Consider the following 24,569-nt stretch of genomic DNA (forward strand, 5'->3'; position numbering starts at 1 on the left):
GAGGAAAAAATTGTCGTTTTTTTATTTTATCGTACGTCTTTTAAGATATTGTTCATGTTTTCCAAAGTTTTTTTATTCGATACAGTTGACGCTCTCTAATTCGACGTTCTACTATTCGATGGGCTCCCTTATTCGATGAAATTTAAACTCCCCGTCAACAAGAAACTCTCATAAACAACCCTCCCTTATTCGATGAAAATCCAATTCCCCTTGAAGATCGAATTAGAGAGCGTCAACTGTATTTATTTTTCAGATTGATTGAATGTTTCCATTGTTTGTTTCATCGTTTCCAATGACGTCATCGGTTCCAAATTATCTTTACGTAAGTATATTTAATCATGTACTTGGTTTCCAGCTGATGTGAAATTGGCAAAAGCCTAAATTTTTCTGCATACCGGAAATTTTTGCAAAAAGTAAATCTATTCAAAAAACTTAGAAAGGAGGGCTTGGTTAGCCTGTACCAAACTTTTCTTGGTGGACTGAAAAGACCAAGGAAAATTCAGTATGATGTACAATTCGGACTTATGTGACTGAGACGAATCCACGCAAGGCTCGGTTGTAAAGAGTTGAATTATTTTCAATTAGTCGAATAAATGCAATTGTTTCTTTCTGTAGTAAAAATAGCTTATAAAGACTAGAATACCTCAATTTGACCTTGAAGTAAGAAAAGAGGTTATACCTCAAAGAAGTTAACGTATTCCGTGTTTTTCAAACTTTTCCACCCCATCAGATTTTAAGCATTTTTATTAAAACTATTTATTCATTTTCGAGTCAGCAAGTTTTGTTTTGCAATTAACCTTAGTCTAGCAAGCTAGACGACTAATTCATACATAGTTTAAATAAAGCAAAAAGTAATAAAGAGAACAATTTTAGTCGTCTAGAAACCTTTGTGCACTAACTCCAAACAAAAGAAAAGTGTCAATATTTGCAATTATAATTTTTTCCCCGGGGGGGGGGGTACTACCCTTGTCGTCCGACGGGGGTGCTCCGCTGAGGTTCGAAAAATGGACCCTACGTGGAACTCGAAATTTGCGAAAAAAGTGACCCTGAATGGGACTGAAATTTCAAAATTTTCTCAAATTTTCTACTTTTTCCCCAAATTTTCCAAAAATAGGCACCCTACGAGGGACTGATTTTTCTATTTTGGTGTTTTTGCGACCCTACCTGGGACTCGTGGAGGTTAAAAAAGGTACCCTGACCAGCGGAGCATCCCCGTAACCCATCTTGCCCTAGTACCCCCCCCCCCGGGATTTTTTCCTGCTCAAAATAATTCTTGAGAAATGCATGTGTGTGGATTTGTGTATTGAAAGTTTTTCATTTGAGTTGATTTTGTTTTGAGAGTTTGTTATTGCTTGATAAATTTTTTTCTCGCTACGCAAGTTTCTGCGTAGCTAGCCGGGGTATCTATAAGGCTGGAACACCGGATTCTTCCAGTCGTTTATACAAACTAAATCCCGTATTATTATTATTAGTATTGATATTATTAGTATTACACGCATTATAAACGACTCCATTCTAAATTAACCTCCAAAACTTTCAATTTTTTTTTAGATTCCCAGCATGACAGCACGCATGGGAAGTTACACCCGTCATTTTTGACGCCGTGTCTACGATTACGTTATTTATCCATTCCGTCTCAACAGTTCTGTTTGCGTTCAAACATTACTACCTTCATTTTGGCTTGTTTTTAAATGTATTGTAAACTTTTGTAGTACTTCATTCAGATATGCTATGATCATCTACTGATATTTTCATCTAATAATTTTCATTTTCTTTTCGACGCTCACAAATAAATTCTATCGGATATTTTTATACAGTGGCGACCTAGCAGGGGGTGCAGGGTGTGCAGTGCACCACCCGGAAAGATCTGAGAGGGGCGCCAAAAAACCTTTTCAAGGGGGCGCAAAAATTTGTTGATGTTTAATTGGGCGATGTGGCCCTTCGACACGTTTATAGCGTGCCTTCTATAAATGCAATGTTAATTTTTTCATAAAACTACTATCGACATTGAATTGCGAAAAGTCAAAGCAAAAGAAATTTTGCGCATCCACCAGGGGTTAAAAAGGATGCTCACCCCCAAAATGAGAGATTGCCAAAAAGATCGAAACTTAATGATGCTCGCTGTGATTTTTGTGGTCTTATGATGAATAACTTTCTCCTTTTCAGAAGATCTTTTAAGCTGTTTGACCTTTCTTACACCAAATATTTTCCCTGCGGCGCCAAAATTACAAAAGAACCTTATTCCTGCCAATTTTGGGGCCTCTTTCAGCCATTTATCTTTGAAGGAGAGTAAACGGCGCAAAAGTTTAAAGATTATCAGGTAATTTTTCTAATAAATTTTTAGAAAACAAAAGTATATACCAAATCGACTTACTAGGTATAAAATTTCCATTTCAAGTATCAACAGCTCATGTTTTTTATTTGAGAAGCTTTATTCTTCTATTTGTTCAAAAATTTTCAGAAAATTTGAATGACGTCATTTGTTGTCGGGAAAAATTAACATACGTCAAAAAATGCTGACGTCATCATGAATTTTCAAATTTTTTTTGATGAAATATTTTAGAATCGTTAATTTACATCTCCAGTCAAAATTTTGCTTTGATTGTAGTAAGTTAATCGGAATTATCGCCTTTTTTCAATAATGACGTCATTTAAATTGTCTTTTTGACGTGTTTTTTCGATGTATTTTATAACGTCAAAATCAGTTTTTGGCCGATATCTTGAGATTGGCTTGATGTAAATTTTTGACCCAGCACTTTTCGAAATCCTCTCGTTGATACGATTCTTTTGACTTATATATGAACGTTAAGGAATAATTGGAAGCGGTGCGCGTCACGCAAAATATATTTGGGACATGCCTTGTTTCACCCGATGTATAAATTAGCGGGACATTTTAAAAGTTAAAAATCAAAAAATATTCCTTGTTCCGAAAACGATGACTTTTCAAATTTTTATCATTGCTTGTTTTCCTTACTGGAATGAGATTAGTTCTTTCTTTTGTTTAAGAAATTTTTTGTAAGCAAAAGGTGTGAAAGATCCTTTAAGCTTGAATTGTAAAAATCATGCTTAAGGAATTTTATAATAATTTAATTTAATAATTTTTTATTCAATTTAAGGTGTAAAGTCTACCATAGTTTAAGAATATAAACATAAAAGGTCTTAGTACTGATATCAAATGAGTCACCAATAATGTCATATGATTAGGTTTTTTGTAGTTGAATTAAAAATTGAAAACAAAGAGATCTAATTAGATCTGTTCCAACAGAATTACTAATGCTGGTCTTTTATTTACATGCGTCTGTTTTAAAAATACGTTCTTATCCGTTTTTTAAATATCATTTTAACATATAGCATTTAAAATTGGTATTTAAAGACTCTATATTTTGCCATTGATGACTAATCACACTGTAATCAGATGATTTAAATTCACTTTGTTTATAAGCAAAACATAGAAAAAACTAAGCCAGGTCGCTACTGATCTTTAAGTAAGTAAGTTGTTATCTGGCTGCTCGATCAGGGGATGCCATGTGCTCTAGCGACCACCCCGCAACCCGCGGGGTAAGGCCAGTTTGGACGGCGTGTGATGGTCTCACTTTAATTGTAGACTTATGGTAGCTGCTATGTAAGAGATTCTAGCGTTCCACACGATAAGCTAGACACTAAGGAGATCGAATCCACCTCCCCACACTGGACGGTTATAAGACGTGAATTATAGGGCATATTCGTTATCGACCGTCACAGTGCCTGCATCAGATGTTATTCTGCATTCGAATGCTTTACACCTGCACTATTAGACAATGCTGTGATATCACATTTGAATGATGGTGAAATTGCCATTCTTAGTGATCTGACCAGGGATCGAACCAGTGCCATTCGACAACTTCCCCTCTCTAAGTAGCTAGATTATAAATGCGCACCACCTCGCGCACCACAACATTCGGTTTGTTTAAAGCTAAACTAAGGAGGTGGCCGCACGCTACTGTTACAAGAAAAAATAGTTTCTAAGATCTTACTTGGATACATTGACAATAAATTTTTAGTAAAAAAGCAATAAAGAAATTCAGAACCAAAATCAAAAATTGTAAAAATCAAGTATATGAGGAGAAGAATTATAATCTTGTTAAATCTTTGAGACGATCCAATGTTAATGTAGAGATGTCGTCATAGGCTAGGTATTTTTGTATTTGATTCCAGGGCTCCAAACCAAAATAGATTGGTATAAAATCGAGTAATTACCATAAGTCACTGTAGTTACTTCAGGAATTTTTAAAAGACCGGAACGAAAACAGATGCTGATGTATGTACTCTGTCGAGTCTGTAACAATGTGCAGGATGAAATAATTGGCAAAAATGAAAAATGTGTATCATTACCATAGAATTTACTAAGTCTAAGAATGTCATATTAACGTTAGCATTTTAGCGTTTGATGGGCGATATTTCCATGGAGCTGAAGTGATTTTGAGAGGTTAGAACGGGCTGGGATACTCTGTAAGATTACAGCATTGTACTGGTTGATTGCCTACTTGATTCAATAGGATTTACTTGACAATTTTGTACGTATAAGTATAAGTGGTGAGCAATGTTAAGCTGATTGTATTCACAGAGGATTAAGCTTTATTAAGAAAATTTCATATGACGGCTAAAAGTAACTAACGAAGCATTTTTTCCTGAATAGATTTTTAATTAATCAGTAAGAAGTCTAAACGTGATTATAGATAAACGAGTTACGAGTTATGTTATTTAAGGAAACTAAATCAAGAGTTACGAGTGACGATTTGCTAAAGTTACGTCACGAATTGAATTTAAATTACAAGTTGAAAATGGAATCACGAGTTGAAAATAAAACAAGTAAAAGATGAAGTGCTCTGTAAAAACGCGAGTTTAACGTACACGCAAATCATCAAAATGGAATGATATGACTTACCTGCTGAGGAATACCAAGTTTGTCTATTCATTTCGTGCGCTGGCAAATTATTTTGGAATAGACAAAGCCGGGAATCATACAATTTGAAATTTGCTGGCAAAACTTTGATTGGCTAAGAAATCACTTGATAATACCGTTCCCATTCAAAGCATGAAAATTTGATTTGCTAATCTTTAGTAAGGCTTAAAACAAACATGATACCATTCTAACAAAAAATAGCTTTTTGGATTAACTTTGTTTGGAGATTATGGAACTCCAGAGAAACTACCACCTTGTCACCTCTCGCGTCACTAATTAACCACCTCGGATGGGACCTCGAATCACCTTCCCAAATATTACTATGTCTAGGAAAGTTACATAATTGTTTGAAAGAGTATTCAATCCGTTAAAACATTTGAAATTATTTCATCTGCGAAATATTTTTGAAAAAATCCCAAGCACTGAAACAATCTTTGCAGCGGCAAAATCCTAACATCGAAAAACTTGAACTATAATTTTGTTAGAGGATTTTTGTTCAACTCATTATTTTATTTTTAACTCGTGATTTTAATTTCAACTCGTGAAATAAGTTTCTTAAAATGCAGCTCGTAACTCGAAATTTGCGATTTTATTTTCTTGAATTGCAACTCGCAACTCTTAACTGGTAACTCACAACTCATGAATGTAAAATCCCTCGTCTAAACAACCTTTTGAACCTTGATTGAAATATTTGAGATGGAATTCATCCCTATTATTCCGGTTGCTTCGGTTTTATGCTTTCATCCAATCATTAGGCTAAAGAAAAACTTATTATCAATTTCTAATTGATACTTCGCGATGGGGTACCCCATTGAATATAAGTTGAAGGCTAGACCTGAATTTTCTGATTCCCAGGCAAGAGAAAATTTTCCCTTAAGATATCTACGTATAGACAAACTAGAGATTTCATTTAGCGTTCTCTTTGTTTCCGAGTTTATCTTTTTAGAAATTCTAGCCATAACTACTATCTCCAATCCATCGTTTATATGTCCACGCGGGTCATACAACTTTTGTAGGATTTAATTTTAAAAATTTCTCATCTAGCCTTTGGCTAGACTTAATTGATGTACTCCATTGTTCTTTTTTAACAATAACCTCATTAGAAAAAGATCTACGGTATATATAATCATGTGTTCATATCGTAGCAGTGTTAAAAGGATATGGAAATGACTAATGGTTGAAAGTTTTGATGTTATGCAGTACTATTAAAAAAGCGTTTTTTGTTTTGAAGCAAGTGGCTTAAGAATGGGCTCTAAAAGAATTTGCAAAATTTATTTCTGCTGAGTCAGCTGTTATTTTCAGAATTTTGCACCGGGTTATAGTTTACATGAAGAGACTTTGGCTTTATTGAAGAATTTTGCTTTTAAATTTTTGGAAGTCCATTGTTATGTAGCATTTACGCTTATAGCTTAGGGGCTATTTTTCTAAAGGGAATAAATATTCGCCGGGGAAAATGTTTTTCAAAATAGAATCTACCGATAAAGTGAAATCAAGGCTTCCTAGTTTCCTCCATTGAGAAATGTTTATTTTCTATAATTTCATTACTCTTTTGCTGAATAGGAAAAAGTCAGACTTTCAAAACGCAATGGCAAGTGTTGGTGGCGTTCAGGGCAACCCTGGAGAAGCACAGGACGATTTCGGTGTTCGCTTTGGTACGGCTATTATTAAATTCATGGATAGCATATATCTTCTCAACCCTGTGCGTGCAGAAATGAGAGAATGTACGAAAAAAGTCCTCGGCTTGATCGAAAACATTCAAAAAGAAATGGATTTGTCGTATGTTTTGCTATATAATGGCAGCCAAGCTGATGGCTTGTGGAATCGATCAGATATCGACGTCATGTATTGCTACAATGATTTCATAGTTGTTGAAAAGGCCTCACAAATACCTGACAATTATGAGGGTGGTGTATTATTGATTGATTATAAACCATGTCACCCTGGTTTCACTCGTCTCCGCCTGTACCGCCCAAACCCAGATTTACGCTGTTTTCATCTATTTACAGAACTAGAAGGAGAATATTACCTAAACAAGGACAAATATTTAGTATATACTTCTAAAACGTATCCGGAAGATACAGAATTACACGGTCCATCTTTTAATGCTAAGCCCGATATCATAACCGGTAGACGCGATTTGGATCATGTGACATGTCTCAAATGTATTTTTTGGCCATCTTGGTTTCGTGATTTTTCACAAGTCAAAAACAAAATGGCGGATCCCGAACGCGTGTTTGATCATTTCCACGTGGTTTGTTTGGCACATAGAGATAGCCTAAAGCCAGAGCTGGAATTTCGTCTCTCTTTTTCTGTGGCTGAGAAACAAATGGCTCAAAATTGGACAATACCTCAGATGAAATTTTTCTTGTTTTGCAAGAAGGTTATCAAAGAGTTTATTAATATAGATGGTTTGAGCGAAGAAATTGAACCGTCTCTATTGAGGGAGGATCTTTTAGGCTCCAAATCTCTTTGCTCGTACCACATCAAGACAAGTTGTTACTTCTTCTTCGAATTATTCGGTGCAGAAATGTTTGAAAGTGAGGATTACTACTCGACCTTTCGAAACCTGTTTCTTGCTTATTTACGAGATGATTTAAGGAGGAGATCGCTACAACATTACTTTGTGCTTCCCCATAACATCTTTGAAGGGTTGAGCGAGAAAGATTTTAAAATCTATTTAGCAATGCTTACTAATAATTTTGACCCTCTACCAAGTACTGATGAACACTTTCAAAAGAATGTACTTACACTTAACGAGCAATTGTCTAATGTTGTCGAAACGAGGCTGATTACTACTTTACATATCGGCTTCGAGGTTAGCCGGTTACTTACCATCTCATCATATTTATTTGCCGAGCATGAGAAGTTCACAAGTCAAAATTTTGATGAAATCGCTCAAAAATTGATAGTAAATGAATGTTTTGCATCAAAGTGCTTGACAAGTATTGATCATTTAATTAGTGAAATGAAAACGAGATGTTTGGCTGTTTTCCATTTGTACGAAGGGCTCTCAAAACCAGGTTTGTTCATTGTCTTTCTTTAGAGATATTACAAAAAGTTGTTATAAAATCCTAGCCCTAATAAATGAGTTTTGGTCAAAATATGACCCTCAGAGAAGCTAAATTGCTAAAGGAACAAAAGTGTTTCCGATTTTCGAAAATCTTGTTCAAATAGTTTTAACTTTTTATCTCTATTTTTGATTCTAGAAAAAACCGAACCTTTAGAGAGACTGCTTTGGTTCTTTGTTGTTTCAGCAAACTTTAAAGAGAGGCTATATAACTCAGAGGGACTATGGTGGGTGAAAAAAAGCTAACGAAAAGGGGCAGCGCAGTACTTCATACTCACTTTTTTCCTGATTTTCTGTCTATTTAGAGGATGATGAGCAACGTCGCATTCTACTTGCTAAAGCTGAAAAGGAATTCAAAGCAACAGTCTCGCTACAACATCATCCCAGACCTGACTATGGAGTGATCGGGTTTGCTTATTTAGCCCTCTACTATTATCTAACAAACCAGCACGATAAATGTAAGCAATGCTGCTGTTTATGTTGCATTCAATATATGGTTCAACCGGAAGCTTTCTACCAAATACAACACGCAGCTGTTATTTTACCCTCACAGAAAAATTCTGGTCTTTGGCCTAACGCAGGCCCTTCATTTCTCCAGAGTACGCCATTGAAATTATTATTCGGCCTTCATGGAAACACTGTGGAACCTCTACAGCTTGACCCCGTTGTTCTCTCAAAATGTCTTTATCGGTTCCTTTCTCGTGGTGATCCTGACGAGTTTCTTTTGGAAACAACACCGACCTATGAAAATTCTAAAAAAGCAACTCGCCTTGAGGATATTGCAAATTATTTATCACCCAATAATCGATTTGCCTCTCTGCTTTTGTTGAGAATCACTAACTCGGTCATTGGGCCAAACCAAAACTCCCTGTTAGAGAATCTCTTCGATGAAGTCCGTCAACACCAAGATGGGGATGTGTTTGAATCCCTAATGCGCATGTTTCAAGACAAAGAAAATCACTCACTCATACAAGCATTCCTTTTCTCACACGTTGGAGATGTTGATAGTGAAGATGTCGATGGTGGAGATGTTGATGGTGGAGATGTTGATGGTGAAGATGTCGATGGTGGAGATGAGGTACAAGAAGTACTCTATAAATTCCTTTTATTTCGGATGTCCCAAAATCCAATTAAAAGTATTTCAGAATTTATGAAATTAAACAGTATGCATCAGATTGTGGGAAAACCAATGTGTACTGGCAAGTATAACGACTTTGTGGATTCTCTGATAATTAAAGGTTCTTTGAAATCTCCTTCCACCTACAATGCAGTTGATGAAGATGACAATAATGATTTGATTGGTTTAATGGAAGACCTGGAGCAGAATGTGAAGGGTGGATCGGGTTCATCGATTGTTGAATTGATTATGGTTGATGAAATTAACGATTTGGAAGCTTTCAGGTCGACTCTGAAAAAAATCGAAGAAGCTGACATGTGGAAATCATTCTCAAATAAATAAGTGTAAATAAACTTTTCTACGTTTTCACATGATACTGTAGCCAAGATGAGTGCAAATACTTTATGAACAGACTTTGGAAAATAGCCATTGCAAAATATGTTAGGGTATTACATAATGGTGTCATGCAAATCTGTAAAGCCCGAAAGGCTAGATGATCTGTAACTTTGGCTGGATGAAAATTACAAAAGAACAGAACAAGAAAACAAAAAAAAAGAACAATTGAAAGCTAAAAAATGCAAAACTTTTAAGAATAGTTTCAGCCCAAACTCAAACTGCATTTCTCATTATAAAAATAGTATACATAAATATTGGATAGATTTATTAATTTTTAGTTAAACATGAACGTAGTGAAAATATGCCTTGTTTCATAAAACATGATAAATTAATTGGTGAATTTCACTAAAAGTCTGTCCAGATATAATTGGCAGTGGAAACAAGAATGCCTGTAACTTTTGATAGTCAAATATAATTATGGAATATTTTTTTGCTTGTTTTAGAGAATCAAAAGCGCTATATTTGAACGTATTTTTGGTTGAAAAATTCGTGATTTTTAGCGGTTAAATTTGCGATTGTAAAAATTGAGCTTTTTTTCTACTTATGCTATAACGTTCATTTTTACACCAGTTGTAGTTCAACCTTAGGTTAAGAAGTTTGTTAAATTTCAAGGTAAACAAAAGAGTCCTTCGGAAGATATGGGACCCGAAATACCCCTTGGTAGCACTTTTCTGTGAAATATCAAATCTCCAACTTATTACTAAAAACGGGGGTTGTGATATGATTGATAAAACAGTTTTTCGATCATAACACATTTTACGATCTCTTTAATGACCTCATAGCCAAACTGGTCGTGTTCAGACCAAGGTTTAAAGTAATTAAGTCTACATGTTTCTTTTATATTCCTTTTGTATTTAGCTGCAGACTCCTCATAAGTTAAACCAAAGTTTAAAAAGGAATCACCCTCTGGTTTAAAAAAAAAGTTTTTACGATATTATCACAGTTTTCTGAATAGACGAAATCAGAGTTCGCAAGTGAAAAGCATGCTCCTTTTGTAAATTATGAAAGGAGAACGTGAAATTTATGACTTAGAGATGCTCGGAGCGTCTCTAGCAATTTAGGCAGCTAATGGGCTTTTAATGAGAATATCATGGATCGAAGTATGGAGATTCCCATACTCTGCAACAAAACTGTTTGCGATCTCCTCTATCAAAAACGAAGCCTCACTCAAACATACAAAAGGGGATTCCTTTTTCCTCTCTTATGTAATCCATCTAAAAGATGAAATAGCAATTAAGTCGTTGCATTTCTTAATTCCCATATCAACTTAGTACTACTTACGCCTTAAACTTAAACTTTCATGTCTGAACACGACCACTGTGTTTAGTGTTTTGGGAATTAGCAAAGTTCTTTAATGACTTAAAAATAACAAAGGCAATATAAGTTCATGCTTATCTTTTCAATAAAAACAATTATACTGTGATTTCACTTCGTTTCGAAATAATCAATGATACCAACTGCAATACATTAACATTTTCCAACTTTTAATTGCACTGTTCAAAAAAGATAACATAACCCCCGTTTTTAGTAATAAGTTGGAGATTTGATATTTCACAGAAAAGTGCTACCAAGGGGTATTTCGGGTCCCATATCTTCCGAAGAACTTTTCTGTTTGCCTTGAAATTTGACAAACTTCTTAACCTAAGGTTGAACTACCACTGGTGTAAAAAATGAACGTTATAGCATAAGTAGAAAAAAAGCTCAATCTTTACAATCGCAAATTTAACCGCTAAAAATCGCGAATTTTTTAACCAAAAATACATTCAAATATAGCGCTTTTGATTCTCTAACGAATATTCAGGCCCAGATAAGGAAGAAGAAGAAAATGGGAAAAAATATGACAAATTTCGGTTCCGAGAACTCCTAGATGACATCAATGTTCCAGAGATCAATGTTACTCACCACAGATTAGGAGACAGAGCAAACGATCAATATGGCGACAAACATTTGTGATCAAGAGAAAAAACAAGATGTTTTTCAAGGTATTCAACTGTTTGTTCAAATGTTATTAACAATTTCAATGCTTCATTTTGAGATGAAATATCAAGCTCAGATATTCTCAAATATATTTCTAGAACCCACTAGATTTCTATCCTTGCAATTCATAGGGAATCGGCTAGAATTTCTTCAGTTCTTCGGTCTTTTCTCTCTAGCTCCCAGCATTCAGTAAGTAGGCATGATCTGGTATGAAAAGTTTTCTTCAACCTAATGAAGCAAATTTTGCTTTTGTGAATTTATGTTGTGATCTGCATTCTAAAAGAGACTGGATTGGTACAAATGAAATGAGAGATCTGAGAGGAGACACTAGACACTTAGATAATGTAGTTAGTGTGTTAGTCTATTTATATACAGACCTTCTAATCCTCACTGTTGATCAAATAACTATAATTAGTCCCGCTGCTGAGATCGAAAAAAGTGGCTAGAAAACGATTTTCGTGATACATCTCTTAGATCTAACTTTTTTTGGTGGAAACTCGTGAATTAGTATGTGTAGATTACAAAATCGAAAAGTTTCCGCGAATTTCTAGTGCAGGTGTCGAGAAAATCGACTTAAAAGTTGACTTTTTATCGAGTTAATCGATTTTAATCGATTTTCATAAACTTAACAGTTTCTAGGTCATGAGTTTTCACTTTTCTGATGCATTTTGCTTGTAAATACTAAAAGCCATCAAAATATTACACTAATAAATAATTCAAGTAATGAAAATGTAGGAAAAACGGCTAAAATCGATAAACTCATCGATAAAACATCGAATGTCAACTGAAAAACTCCGAATGAGTCTGTAGACTTCAAAAGTTGTCTGATTTGGCTGAAATTTTGCACACTTGGCCCTTGAGTGAATATCTGCAGATCTAAGTTTTAATTTTTTGAAAATTTTGATTTTTGGGGTCTGGGGACGAGTTTTTCGTCAAAACGAGGCTGAACCTTAGGGGCGGCCTGCAGACCTCAACAATGGTCAGAATTGCTGAAATTTTGCACACTTGGCCCTTGGGTGAATATCTACAGATATAATTTGTCATTTTTTGAAAGTTTGGATTTTTGGGGTCTGGGGACGAGTTCTTCGTCAAAACGAGGCTGAAACTTTAAGGCACACTGTAGACTTAAAAAATGGTTGGATTTGTCTAAAATTTTGCACACTTGTCCCTTGGGTGAATATCTGCAGATCCAATCTTTTTTTGAAAATTTGTATTTTTGGGGCCTGGGGACGAGTTTGAGACGAGTTTCTCGTCAAAACGAGGCTGAAACTTTGGGGCAGCGTGGCAGTATTTTGAAGCAGACTTGTTCCCTTGGCTTAATGTTTTGGGGCAACAGTTTACATTTTATATTACATAAACTCTGGCACAAAGGGCCTGGAAGCAAGCGTCCCTAAAAGAAAAATCGCAATTTTTAAAGGGCAGATGCAATTCTTTTCTTCAAGATATTGATTGCGATGTTTTTAAGGTCTCACTTTTTTGATGAAATTGCCTTTTTATTTTGACTGAAACTTCATCATGATCGAATTTCGTGTCAATAAAATAAAAAGTGTACGGCAGTATGCAAAAATTCAAGGAAAATCTCATTTTTCTCTTTTGCTAAATTCCTTAAGCTTTAGCTGCCGCAGTTATTTAAAATGTCGCGCATCCTAGCTTTGTTTTGAAGAAATAAATAAACATGGTACTGCCTTGAAGAAAATTCTTGATCTTGACAACCATTTCCTGCACTCACCACGAGCAATGAAGTCCATTGTTGAGATGACATATCAATCCCGATGATTAAAAATCTATCGAAAATTGCACCTCTGTCTCAATAACTGGGTAAAGACTTTAAAAGTAGAGATGGAGATTCAGCCCCAAAAGTTTAGTTTTTCCTTCTGGAGATAAATCTCATGAACTACTTCATTGGAATTTCAGCATATCTTTCTTAGCGGGGACGATTTTACGGCAACTATTTTCAATGAGTAGGGTGGTCCCACCAGATCGTGACACAGGGATGTACCTCTCTCTCATGAAAGATTTATATCTCGTTTTATTCAGTGCAGTGACAATTCATATTACCTCATCGGTCCTTTTTACGCCACTGCCCATTTTTGGGCCTACGCCAATAAGGGCTGCAAATAACACCAAAACCTGCAAAAACTGCAATTTAATTTAGGCTTCAAAACAGAAAATTATGACAGAACATTTCATCAAAATGACATCTGCGAGTAGGAAAATGCGTAAAATTTTTATCGTCGAAATTCACTTATTTACATTAAGTTTTGGATACGAGGCAAAAATTTCGGTAATTTCCACCTTGAATTTGTTCAGAAAGCCACTTCGATTGCGAAAAAATGGTTCAAAAAAAAAGAAACACCGCTTTTAGGTTTAAAATGTATAATTTTGGCTCTTTTTACGTCGGCCTTTTTAACGCCGGTCCGTTAGGCCACGAACTCTAAAATAACGCCAATAATAGAGCCGGCGTAAAAAGGGTCGATAATTTGAACATCAACTTCCCCATCCCTTGATTCAGTGGCAGAGATCTCTGACCTAAAACCAGTCTTTCATTGAGGGGAAGAACAGGAAACGGGAGGTTTTATTAGGCTGCTATTAAAAGTAGTGCACTGATTACTCTAGGAATTTTTCCTGAATAGAGAATACCGAACGTTGGTCCCGTGTAGAATAATAAAGGAGACAAAGTGAGGTAATAACTAAAGGCTTGCTATTATAAACATTATCTACAAAATCAATTTTGTTTTCTGGTGATTCTTTCTCACTTTTTCAATATTCCTGGATTAATTACGACGTCTTATCGAGCTGATAAAAAATGAAGAAATGTTTAAAGACGTCTATCAACCTTGATTCAACCTCAAGAGTGAAGAAAGCGATTGAGATCTATTTTACTCAAAGAACCAGGTCCCCTCATATTGCAATACGTGATAGGTATATCAATATAATCCATAACATAAAAAACTAGGCTTCAACCGCTATCAAGAAAAAATATACAAGATTAAATGCGATATTGGTCTAAAACGAGTGCTCGTTTGTTCTCATCTACAAATCCTACGGCGTTTAAACCTACTCAGACTATAGATTAGTAATATATACGACAGTCAAAAGCAGCCGACGAGGCGATCTTTTTTAGGAGGTGTTCTGAACACATGTAGGAGCTAGAAAACTTGATGTGTTCTGAGATGCAATGAGACAGGGGTATCGAAAAATTATGAAAAATTGGTGTGTTCTTGTTGCCTGGTAACCCTAGAAAGCTAAAGAAAGCTAAAGAAAGCTTCAGAACACATCTTTCAAGGAAATAATTAGACATTTGTAGGCAAAAGGTTTCTCCTTAATTTCAGAACACATCCTCCATGGAATAATGATAAATTTTGGGAGACATAGCTACAGATTTCCTAGAAATTAGAACACATCATTTGAATAAAAAAACTTGAAGACCATAAAAAGCTCCCTCCTAGCAAATAAGAACACATATTTCTAAAAAATTGCTTCGCCGGCTGCTTCTAGACAGTCCTGGCAGTGATACGATCACTATACGCTCATATCATAACTCCACATAAAGATCTTGAAGAACTTTTTAAGTGTTTGTTCCTCGTGTCAAAGTTTGTTTGTTCATTCGTCTACAAATTTCGCTAACTGAAGATGATCCAGCAAAGTAATTTTTATTTTCTTTGGAGCTAACGTAAAAATTTTCCCATTGATTAAGTGTCGTCGACGGAAAACATGTTTCTGGTCTTTCAAAACAATTTAAAAAAAGGAAAATCAGTATGGAAAAGTTTGCAAAATTTCATCCATTTAACCCTGTCCAGTCTACAGGCTGCCCACGCAAAGCCTCGTTTTCACAAGAAACTCGTCTCCGGACCCCAAATATAAATATTTTTAAAAAACTGGATGTTTAGATTTGCAGATATTCACTAACGCAGCAAATATGCGAAATTTCAGTCAAATTAGACCATTTTTTAAGTCTACAGTGTGCCTTAAAGTTTTAGCCTCGTTTTGACGAAGAACTCGTCCCCAGACCCCAAAAATCCAAACTTTCAAAAAATGACAAATTATATCTGTACATATTCACCCAAGGGCCAAGTGTGCAACGTTTCAGCAAAATCTGACCATTGTTGAGGTCTGCAGGCCGCCCCTAAGTTTCAGCCTCGTTTTGACGAAAAACTCGTCTCCAGACCCCAAAAATCAAAATTTTCAAGGAATTAAAACTTAGATCTGCAGATATTCACCCAAGGGCCAAGTGTGCAAAATTTCAGCCAAATCAGACAACTTTTGAAGTCTACAGACTCATTCGGAGTTTTTCAGTTGACATTCGATGTTTTATCGATGAGTTTATCGATTTTAGCCGTTTTTCCTACATTTTCATCGCTTGAATTAATTATTAGTGTAATATTTTGATGGCTTTTATATTTACAAGCAAAATGCATCATAAAAGTGAAAACTCATGACCTAGAAACTGTTAAGTTCATGAAAATCGATTAAAATCGATTAACTCGATAAAAGTCAACTTTTAAGTCGATTTTCTCGACACTTGCTTGCACTAGAAAATCGCGGAAACTTTTTGATTTTTTTGATTTTGTAATCTACACATACTAATTCGCGAGTTTCCACCAAAAAAAGTTAGATCTAAGAGATGTATCACGAAACGAAACAATTTTCGACCTCAGCAGCGGGACTAAATGATCAAAGTAATCGAATGACGACTTAGAGGGTCATCAAAAAATTGTTCTATTCGCGTCACCCGCCCGCATCATATTTTCCGCTGATTTTCTGGTGCGGAGCTGCGGAAAAAAATCTGGGAAAAGCAATTTGTTCTTTTAAAGTATTATAAATTTTTTCTCACTTGCTCTGACGGCCATTGAAAAATTGTTTTGCTCACGCCACCACCCGCCCCTGAATTACTGGCGTGATAAAAAAACCCAGGAATTTTTTTGGCCGCCCGTCTGCCCGCATGCATTTTTAACACCTGTTGTGGTGCGAACAGAGCATTTTTTCGATGACCGCCTTATCAATTACCGTAACTTGGTCTAATGCTGACACCCCTCCTCTAATTCCGACACCCTTTTCATCAGCTGAAATTTATTATAGAAAGGTTGAAACTGTTTTTCTTTGCTTAGTGGTCAGAGAGGAATAATCCTTTTCCAATCAGTGATTCAATCAAGCTTTCATATTATTCCTTTATCTAAAGAAGGGTGTCGGAATTAGATGAGGCTGTGAGGGATGTCAATATTAGACCAGCAAATCGAAAAGTAACGGAAATGATCAAACAAATCGAAAATGATCAAACAAATCGAAAATGGTGGAAGAAAATGCTATAATTTTGGAGTCAATAACAATCGAACGTGTGATTAGTAAAAATTGTGTCTGTTTGCATCGCAGGGGTTGTTAAAAAAACAGGCGGGGTGGTCAGAAAGATACCTTTTGATTGATATTTATAAAAATGATTAAATGAGATTAATGAATGCCACAAGATCAAGAGAAACCAAATTTACTGTTTTTTTCTTAGTTCCCGCCACTAGCCTTTTCGGTATCACGCTACTTATCTACCATTATGAAGATTGTCGTGCGCATGCTCAGCGCTATAAAGAAGTGAGCGCGATCAGTATCGGTATACACGCTGCTCTGGAAATCTACATATAGAAGATATACTAATGCGTATCGCATACCTTTGACGAGGATATCACGATACTTATAAAGATTTACCTGAATTTTTTTTATTTTCCTTTTGAAAGCCAGTGATCTAAAACATAGTGGTTTTAGCCAAATTTTAATCATTTGACGTCAAATACAATATGTACGGCCACGCTCTTGCGAATGAATGAAAAAGAATGGCAACAATCGATGAAAAATCCACTGAAAATGCTGAAAAATATGGATCCTGTACCGCCAATAAATGCTTCACGAATGAAATAATAAAGGATAATGACATGTTACAATGTAGGAAATGCCAGAGATTCGTTCATTATGCTTGTTCGGAGCTTCCCGCATACCAAATTCAGCTTTGTCTGCAATACAAAAGCCGACGCTTCGAATGTAAAAAATGTGTTACAGTCACGCCAATACTTTTGGAAAAAATCAAAACAAGTAAGCAAAGAGTCAGAAGTAACCAAATAACGCAAACAATAACGGAAGCAGAATGTCAAGATGGAGGTCAGCAAATATTTGAATCTGTTTTCAACACTAGATTGCATAATCTAGAGAAGAAAATGGAGGAACTTATAGCTATGAACAAAGAAGACGTCGCTAAAGAACCAAAACGGGCAACATATGCAGATATCACAAAGGAAGAGGTGAAGAAACAGGAGGTTATCATCAAGAAATTTATCAAAAACGAAAAAGAAGAAAGAGAAGAAGATCGCTGGAAGAACTTAACTAGATGTAACATCATTGTCCATCATTTAGGTGAAAATAAAGATGAGAACAAAGAGGAACAGCGGGCCGGTGACAAAGATTACGTGGAGGAAGTTGTAGGAAATCGTATGGGATTAAAGATAAATGTTGGCACTGCAGAACGAATCGGTGCTCGAAAGGATGATATGTTCAAGACGAAAAGATGGCGGCCATTGAAAGTAACGTTGGCCAATGAAGAAGACAAGAAAAGAATTATGGCCTCAGTCCATAAACTAAACGAAGATAATTTCAGTGTAACAGATGACTTCTCCAAGAAAGAACTACCCTGAGTATCAGAGGTTAAGTTTTCAAAGAAAATAGTAACCTCTGAAGACAAATAATATAAATTTTATCGCGCATGTGTCAATCTAATCACTGTAGAAAAAATCAAAGATGAAGAGCAAATATTACCATATTAATGTCTAGCAGACTGTATCAGTATGCAGTTTACTATTTACGAATTCCCCAGAAACCTCCAAGTGTAGCTGAAATGAGTTTATTTCGAAAGAAATCTTTTACATGATCCCCAAATGTATAACAGTAATTACTAAACTTTTAATTATGGAAATGTCACTTTAATTGAATCGAAATAATAGACAGACTTTATGTTATGATCCTCTATCACTGACTCTTTTTACAAAGCATTGATGACTTTTTGTAAGTTGTGTTTTCAACGACGGGAATAAAAATATCGACTATGACGCTCATCCAAGATCTTGGATGGTCGTCATGGTTACCTTTGTCTTCGCTGATTGCGCGATGAATAGAATCTCGATTCGTCGGCACAGCGTAAATATATGATTTTGAGCTGTGCTTTTCACGGTAAGAAAGAACGTGAAACCATTAAAGAATGGCATGAAAAAGCTAAAGAGAAAACGAAGAATGAGAAGGATGAATGTTGTGTATGGAAAGTGAGAGGTAGCCCTCGGGCTAAGCTCTACTTTAAGAAAATATGTAAAAAGACCGTTATTGATGAACTTTAAATTTGAATTAGATTGTTTCATAGAGGTCAATAGACCTGCGAAATATACTCCTATAATAATAATAACAAGACGACTTAAAGTCGAAGATTTCGCCTAGAATTTAAACTACACAGGAAAAACAAGAAGTAGAGATTGAAGCCAATTTGAAATCTACTTTACATCGAGCCTTGATGAAACAATTTTACAAGAACAACGAGGCTTAAAATCGCTAAAAAAAGAGACCAATTTAAGAACATGTTGTTTAATTTTTAAGAACTAATAAACAAAGTTAATATCACCGTATATCAAAAGTTATTGATTTGATTCTTATAAAGTATATGCATATAAGAAAAATAAATATGCTCGTATTGTGCGCCATACTTTTTTTACTTTGTAAGAACTAATTACCGAAAGGTATATTACCGTCTATCAAGAGTTTTTGATTTGATTCTTATAAAGCAAATGCTTATAAGAATAATAAATATGCTCATAATGTGCGCCATTGCTTGTTTACTTTGTAAGAGCTAATTACCGAAAGGTATATCACCGTCTATCGAGAGTTATTGATTTGATTCTTATAAAGTAAATGCTTATAAGAAAAATAAAAATGCTCATATTGTGTGCCATTGCTTGTTTACTTTGTAAGAACTAATTACCGAAAGGTATATCACCGTCTATCAAGAGTTTTTGATTTTATTCTTATAAAGTATATGCTTATAAGAAAAATAAGTAAGCTCGTATTGTACGCCATCCCTTGTTTACTTCGTAAGAACTAATTACCGAAAGGTATATCACCGTCTATCAAGAGTTATTGATTTGATTCTTATAAAGTGTATGCTTATAAGAAAAATAAATATGCTCATATTGTGCGCCATACTTTGTTTACTTTGTAAGAACTAATTACCGAAAGGTATATCACCGTCTATCAAGAGTTATTGATTTGATTCTTATAAAGTATATGCTTATAAGAAAATAAAGAAAAAATCAAAACTGTGGAGCTAAAGACACAAAGATATATGACGTAATCCAAAGAAAACCCGCGAAAATCGTCCGTGGTTATACGAGCGTGTAATTTGTAAATTAAATTTAGTGAGTTCGTCCACCGTATCAAGCACTTTCGTTTTCTAATTTTTTTTCCGATGACACTGCCGCCGCCGCAGAAAGGCTATCGTAATACTTTCGCTAAGCGAAATTAATAAATTATCGTATACACGTTACATAAAAAGGTGCTACACATCAATATATTTCCAGTAATTTCGATTTTAGATTTTTTGCAAATTTAATCTTACCAGATTTTGAAAGATGAAGTCCTTTTTTTTCCAAGATCCTTACTTGTGATGTTTTTGTTGTCCACAATTTCAATATCGAGTTGATGTAGGTGTTTATTGAGATTTCGTATTGTCAAGGCTGCTTTCCCATGATCGATTCGGGTAGTTGGTGCAAATATGACGACTTTTGTTATATGAGACTCCTTCTCGAGGCGATGTTTTAGGGAAAGAATTTCGTCAACGATTTGGTTTGATGCCATGTCAGTTGCATTGTTTGTCCAACATGTAGAATTATACAATCTGGTTTCTTATTAAGAAGATCATCAATTTTCTCAGCAATATTGTGTACTTTCACTCCAGAAAAATATTTTATATTTACATCAAATTTTGCATCACATACACGTCCCTCTTCTATTCCGTTTAACATCGAATCACCCACTATTATCACAGATTTCTTGTTACAAATGTTTTTAAGAGTGGCAGAATTAGTTTCAGAGTTAACGACTTTCTTTTCAATATATTCATTAAATATCAACTGTTTCCTTTCTCTATATCTAGCGATTTGAGTGGAAATGTCATAGTTTTCAACATTATTAACGACCTGATAATTATTTTCAAGAGAAATGATTTTTTTCCTTAGATTTTGAGTGTTAACTTTTGATACATCAACCTGCGTTTCATTAACCTCTTGTGAAAAAGATTCTTGAACAAAATCAGCCTCTTGTGAAAAATATTCTTGAGCAAAATCAGCAAGCGTGTGTTCTTTTAAATTGTCAGTCAAAGTTCTGATGAGATAATTCTTTTCTCGTATTTCCTCCTTCAAATAAAAATTTCACTTTGTAGACCAGAGATAAGTTCTTCTTGTTCTGGATTTTTCTCCCTCTTTTTCTTCCTGTCAGTAATATTGTTTTGATTGTCATTTACGTGTTGCATTACTTTGTCAAGCACATCTTTATACAATCTTTCATATAAATTGTTATAAGATATTTCTTTGAGAAAGTTGTCTATATATTTCTCCGTTTCATGAATGCTTTCAGCCATCTTGAAAAAGGCGCGTCCTTCCTCTTCGACGTTCGAGCGAGAAGTGAACGCCAGTGAAGGCCTGATAAGCACATTTCAGTCACTGCGTTTGGCTTGGTAGGCTAAATGCGGTGATCGGATAGCAAAATTAGCAATTGGGCAGTGTTCACAGGTCTATAGTAAGGGTTAGAAGGCCTGATAAGCAAATTTTAGTCACTGCGTTTGGCTTGGTAGGCTAAATGCGGTAACAGAACGTGTAATGAAACGCTGAATAGCCCAAAACTATTCATATAAGTTGTGGATGAAAAGAGATGGCTACACGTTTATGTATATATGTCATCTCCCATAGCAAATCTTTTGTATTTCCTGATCCTATCCTCGCTCTTTTGTTCTCTCGTACATGCCCTTGACCATGTATTACTATTAGTGGATTAGATAATTAAATGCGTGAAAAATACAAAAGATTCAACGATTTTTCTCCTGTGTTGCTCCGGGAAATATAATACTTTTCCGAAAAGAAAAAATTAACGAGCAACCATCTCTTTTCATCCAAAAATTGTATAAACAGTTTGGGCTATTCATCCTTTTATGAAAAAGTTACATTAATCCAGTTAGCTTAAGCCGTCAGTGGAAAAACACCCTATACCTCCGACCATCAGAGTGAGTATACATTAGTTGGGTATAGTTTAAAAATGATTTTGAATGTTCTTTTAGCTACAGAAAAACAATTCTCTGGAACACTTTTGTCTTTGAATATTATGAATGTACTAAATATATGAAAATGTACTAAGAAGATACAAAAAATTACGAACTCTGATTCAGTGAAAAATATGAAGTGAAAGCTTACTGATAATGATAGTATAATAAAAATAACTTAATTAATGTAAATACTCTTTGGAAATAAATGCGGATTACATGAGTGGTGTAATAAATAATAGAGCAAACAGACAATAAATGAAAAAACCCCAAAAAATGTAGACCAAACAAAAGACCTGCAAAAAACCTGAACAGACCATGACGATGTAAAACTAAAAAACCCCTGTGAAAAGCCAAACCTATATAATAAATACTATATTTTCAAACGCCGCTCTTCGCACATCACTCAAACATTTGGTGCCAAATGAATTTGGAAACATGTCTTTTATCAATATGTTGTATATGTGGATATGATGTTCTAATTCAGTACTGAATTTTCAACAATTATGTTTTTCTGTTAAATATCTGACGGTGATGTGTGTTTTGTTTTTACGAGATAATCAATTTTGGATTTTGAAAATGTTTCTTTCTCCAAATCAAGAACAACATCAATACCAAAGAAATGACCATACATGATGGACAAACATATAAAATATATTCAAAGGCAAAAGCTGCAGTGAACAAAGCAAGGTTGCTCCTAATCTTGAGAACATCAAACGAATACTTTCAGAAAATGCTTGAATCTTGGATGGAACCATTTGGGCCAAAACACTCATCGTGAGTAACTCATCAACGAAGACAATAGTAGACATCATAAAAGGATATATAACCCATAATGCCACATTAAACCATTCTATGCTGTTAACCAAACGGAAATATAAAAAAATTCCAAACGTGTAGCATGTTGCTATAAAACTGGCAATCCCAATATTGACCAACTGATTCTTTGATGGTGGTTTGAATACCAAGACCAAACAAGTTGAACTGATAATGATGCCGTTGAACAGGAAAATGAGATTGATTTCCAGAACTGTCCAGTTTAATAACTTGATGACTGCCATAGATATCCATAGATCTTGCAATAGTATTGTGATGTAAGCGAAAAACGCGAAAACAAAAATCAGAACGATGTCGATTGAAGAAAACAGCTTCATAATGATCTCCATTATTCCTAATTTGTTGACTTCCGTTCTATTTTCGGAAGGGTCTTCATCCAACAGAGGTTTGTTATCGAGAGCCTTTCTTTCAGAAAGTGTTGTGGATGGATTTTCTTCATTTGCAACACATAAACTATCTAATGATAGTTTGTCAGCATCCATCTTTTGTATTTCCTCCTTTAAGTCAAATTCTTTTGATAGATCACTTACAAAAAAGAGAGACATAGCAAACGCTGCTAGAAATACGATTGATAACGCTAATCCAGCTCCATTAGCATAGTTGATCGGTATACCAAGTATTGTAAATCGTGCTTTCACAAAAGCAAAATTAATCACAGGACCAACTGTGGTACCAATACCATAACTAACAGTCATTGCCGGCAGTTGTGCCATAACTTCATCACTAGGATAAATCCTGGTCAATTCAGATAATATAATCGGTCTCAGGGAGCCTCCAGCTCCGGAAAGGAAACGTCCGGCTAACAAGAGATACGGCGAGTATGGGATTGTGTACAAAACATTCCCAACAAACGTTATAAATATAACGAGAATAAAGAAAAGTTTCAATGTTCGATATTTATCAAACAAACGGCACAAAACCAACGATGCAACAATCTGTGTTGAAACATATATTCCACAAATACTGCTATAGAAAGCATTGAGGTTGTTTGTGACATGTAAAACGTCCTTTAAGTACAAGTACAATGTTGTAAAAGTCATCGAATATTCGATACCTAGCGCAAATTGAATGACAATAAAAACTTTTGTTGTTGTTTTTCGCTTTTTGAGCCACTCTTTGTAGTTAAAATTAACTGCAACCATGCTAAGTTTCGTCCTTCAATAAGATAAAGAAAGGCATTGAGGTATCTTGTGAGCTTAAAGTGTCTTTTGATTAACAAAGTTGGAGAGTAAACGACTCGATAATGGCCAAGCTGATTGATTGTTAAATTCTTTTATAATTTCATTCAATTAGGTTTTCTTTGATTGACCTATTATTGGAAGCAAAAAAAATCCGAAATGTAAATTTATAAGAACAGAAGTGAGAATGTTATCCTGATTGAAATAAACATATTATGCAAAAAGTTCTTGTTCAAGCGCAATAGAAAAATAATTTTCTCAAAGTAAGGTTACGATAGTTCTCTGATTTCATATCGATGTATTTTTGGGCGAACACTGTGCTAATTTTGAGAGTTTCAGCATTTTCTTAATTAGAAATTTTTACGTTTAAAAGGGAGGCTTTCAAATTCTGATGGATGGTCAATTTAAAAGGTTGACAAAGAGTTGAATTCTTTCTTCTTTATTATTCGTCATTTTCTTTTCAAATTTCACGGAAAAAACTAACAGTAAATTAATAAGCTCTTTCCTACCTTCCCAACGATACCAAACTTTTTAAGATTGAAGCATTGTTTGAGAAATAACAAGCAAAGGAAAATTTAGTGCACACTTATCGACTTTAGTAAAAGTAAATTGTTGCTTGAAGAGATTTTTGGCCTAATTTGAAAACTTTATCAAAATTTTCTATTGCATTACATTGGAATTTTAATAAATAAACAAAGTTTGCCTACAGGGGTACGGTTTCGTATCAA

At 34.9% G+C, this 24,569-nt stretch overlaps 2 protein-coding genes across 2 annotated transcripts; one reads left to right on the plus strand and one right to left on the minus strand.

Annotated features, from left to right (window-relative positions):
* The first annotated feature begins 6,506 nt into the window (after positions 1 to 6,506).
* Positions 6,507 to 9,496, plus strand: LOC136818744 (uncharacterized). Its single transcript, XM_067074982.1, has 2 exons — positions 6,507 to 7,962; positions 8,315 to 9,496. Exons 1-2 carry the CDS (start codon positions 6,528 to 6,530, stop codon positions 9,466 to 9,468), a joined length of 2,589 nt encoding a protein of 862 aa, XP_066931083.1. The 5' UTR covers positions 6,507 to 6,527; the 3' UTR covers positions 9,469 to 9,496.
* A 12,385-nt stretch (positions 9,497 to 21,881) lies between these two features.
* On the minus strand, positions 21,882 to 23,859 carry LOC136818741 (uncharacterized). The gene has a single exon (XM_067074979.1). The coding sequence runs from the start codon at positions 23,803 to 23,805 to the stop codon at positions 22,435 to 22,437; it is 1,371 nt and encodes a 456-aa protein (XP_066931080.1). The 5' UTR covers positions 23,806 to 23,859; the 3' UTR covers positions 21,882 to 22,434.
* Between the last annotated feature and the right edge of the window lie 710 nt (positions 23,860 to 24,569).

The sequence above is a fragment of the Clytia hemisphaerica genome, unplaced genomic scaffold (assembly GCF_902728285.1).
Source record: "Clytia hemisphaerica strain Z4C2 unplaced genomic scaffold, Clytia hemisphaerica genome assembly, whole genome shotgun sequence".
NCBI classification, from domain to species: domain Eukaryota; kingdom Metazoa; phylum Cnidaria; class Hydrozoa; order Leptothecata; family Clytiidae; genus Clytia; species Clytia hemisphaerica.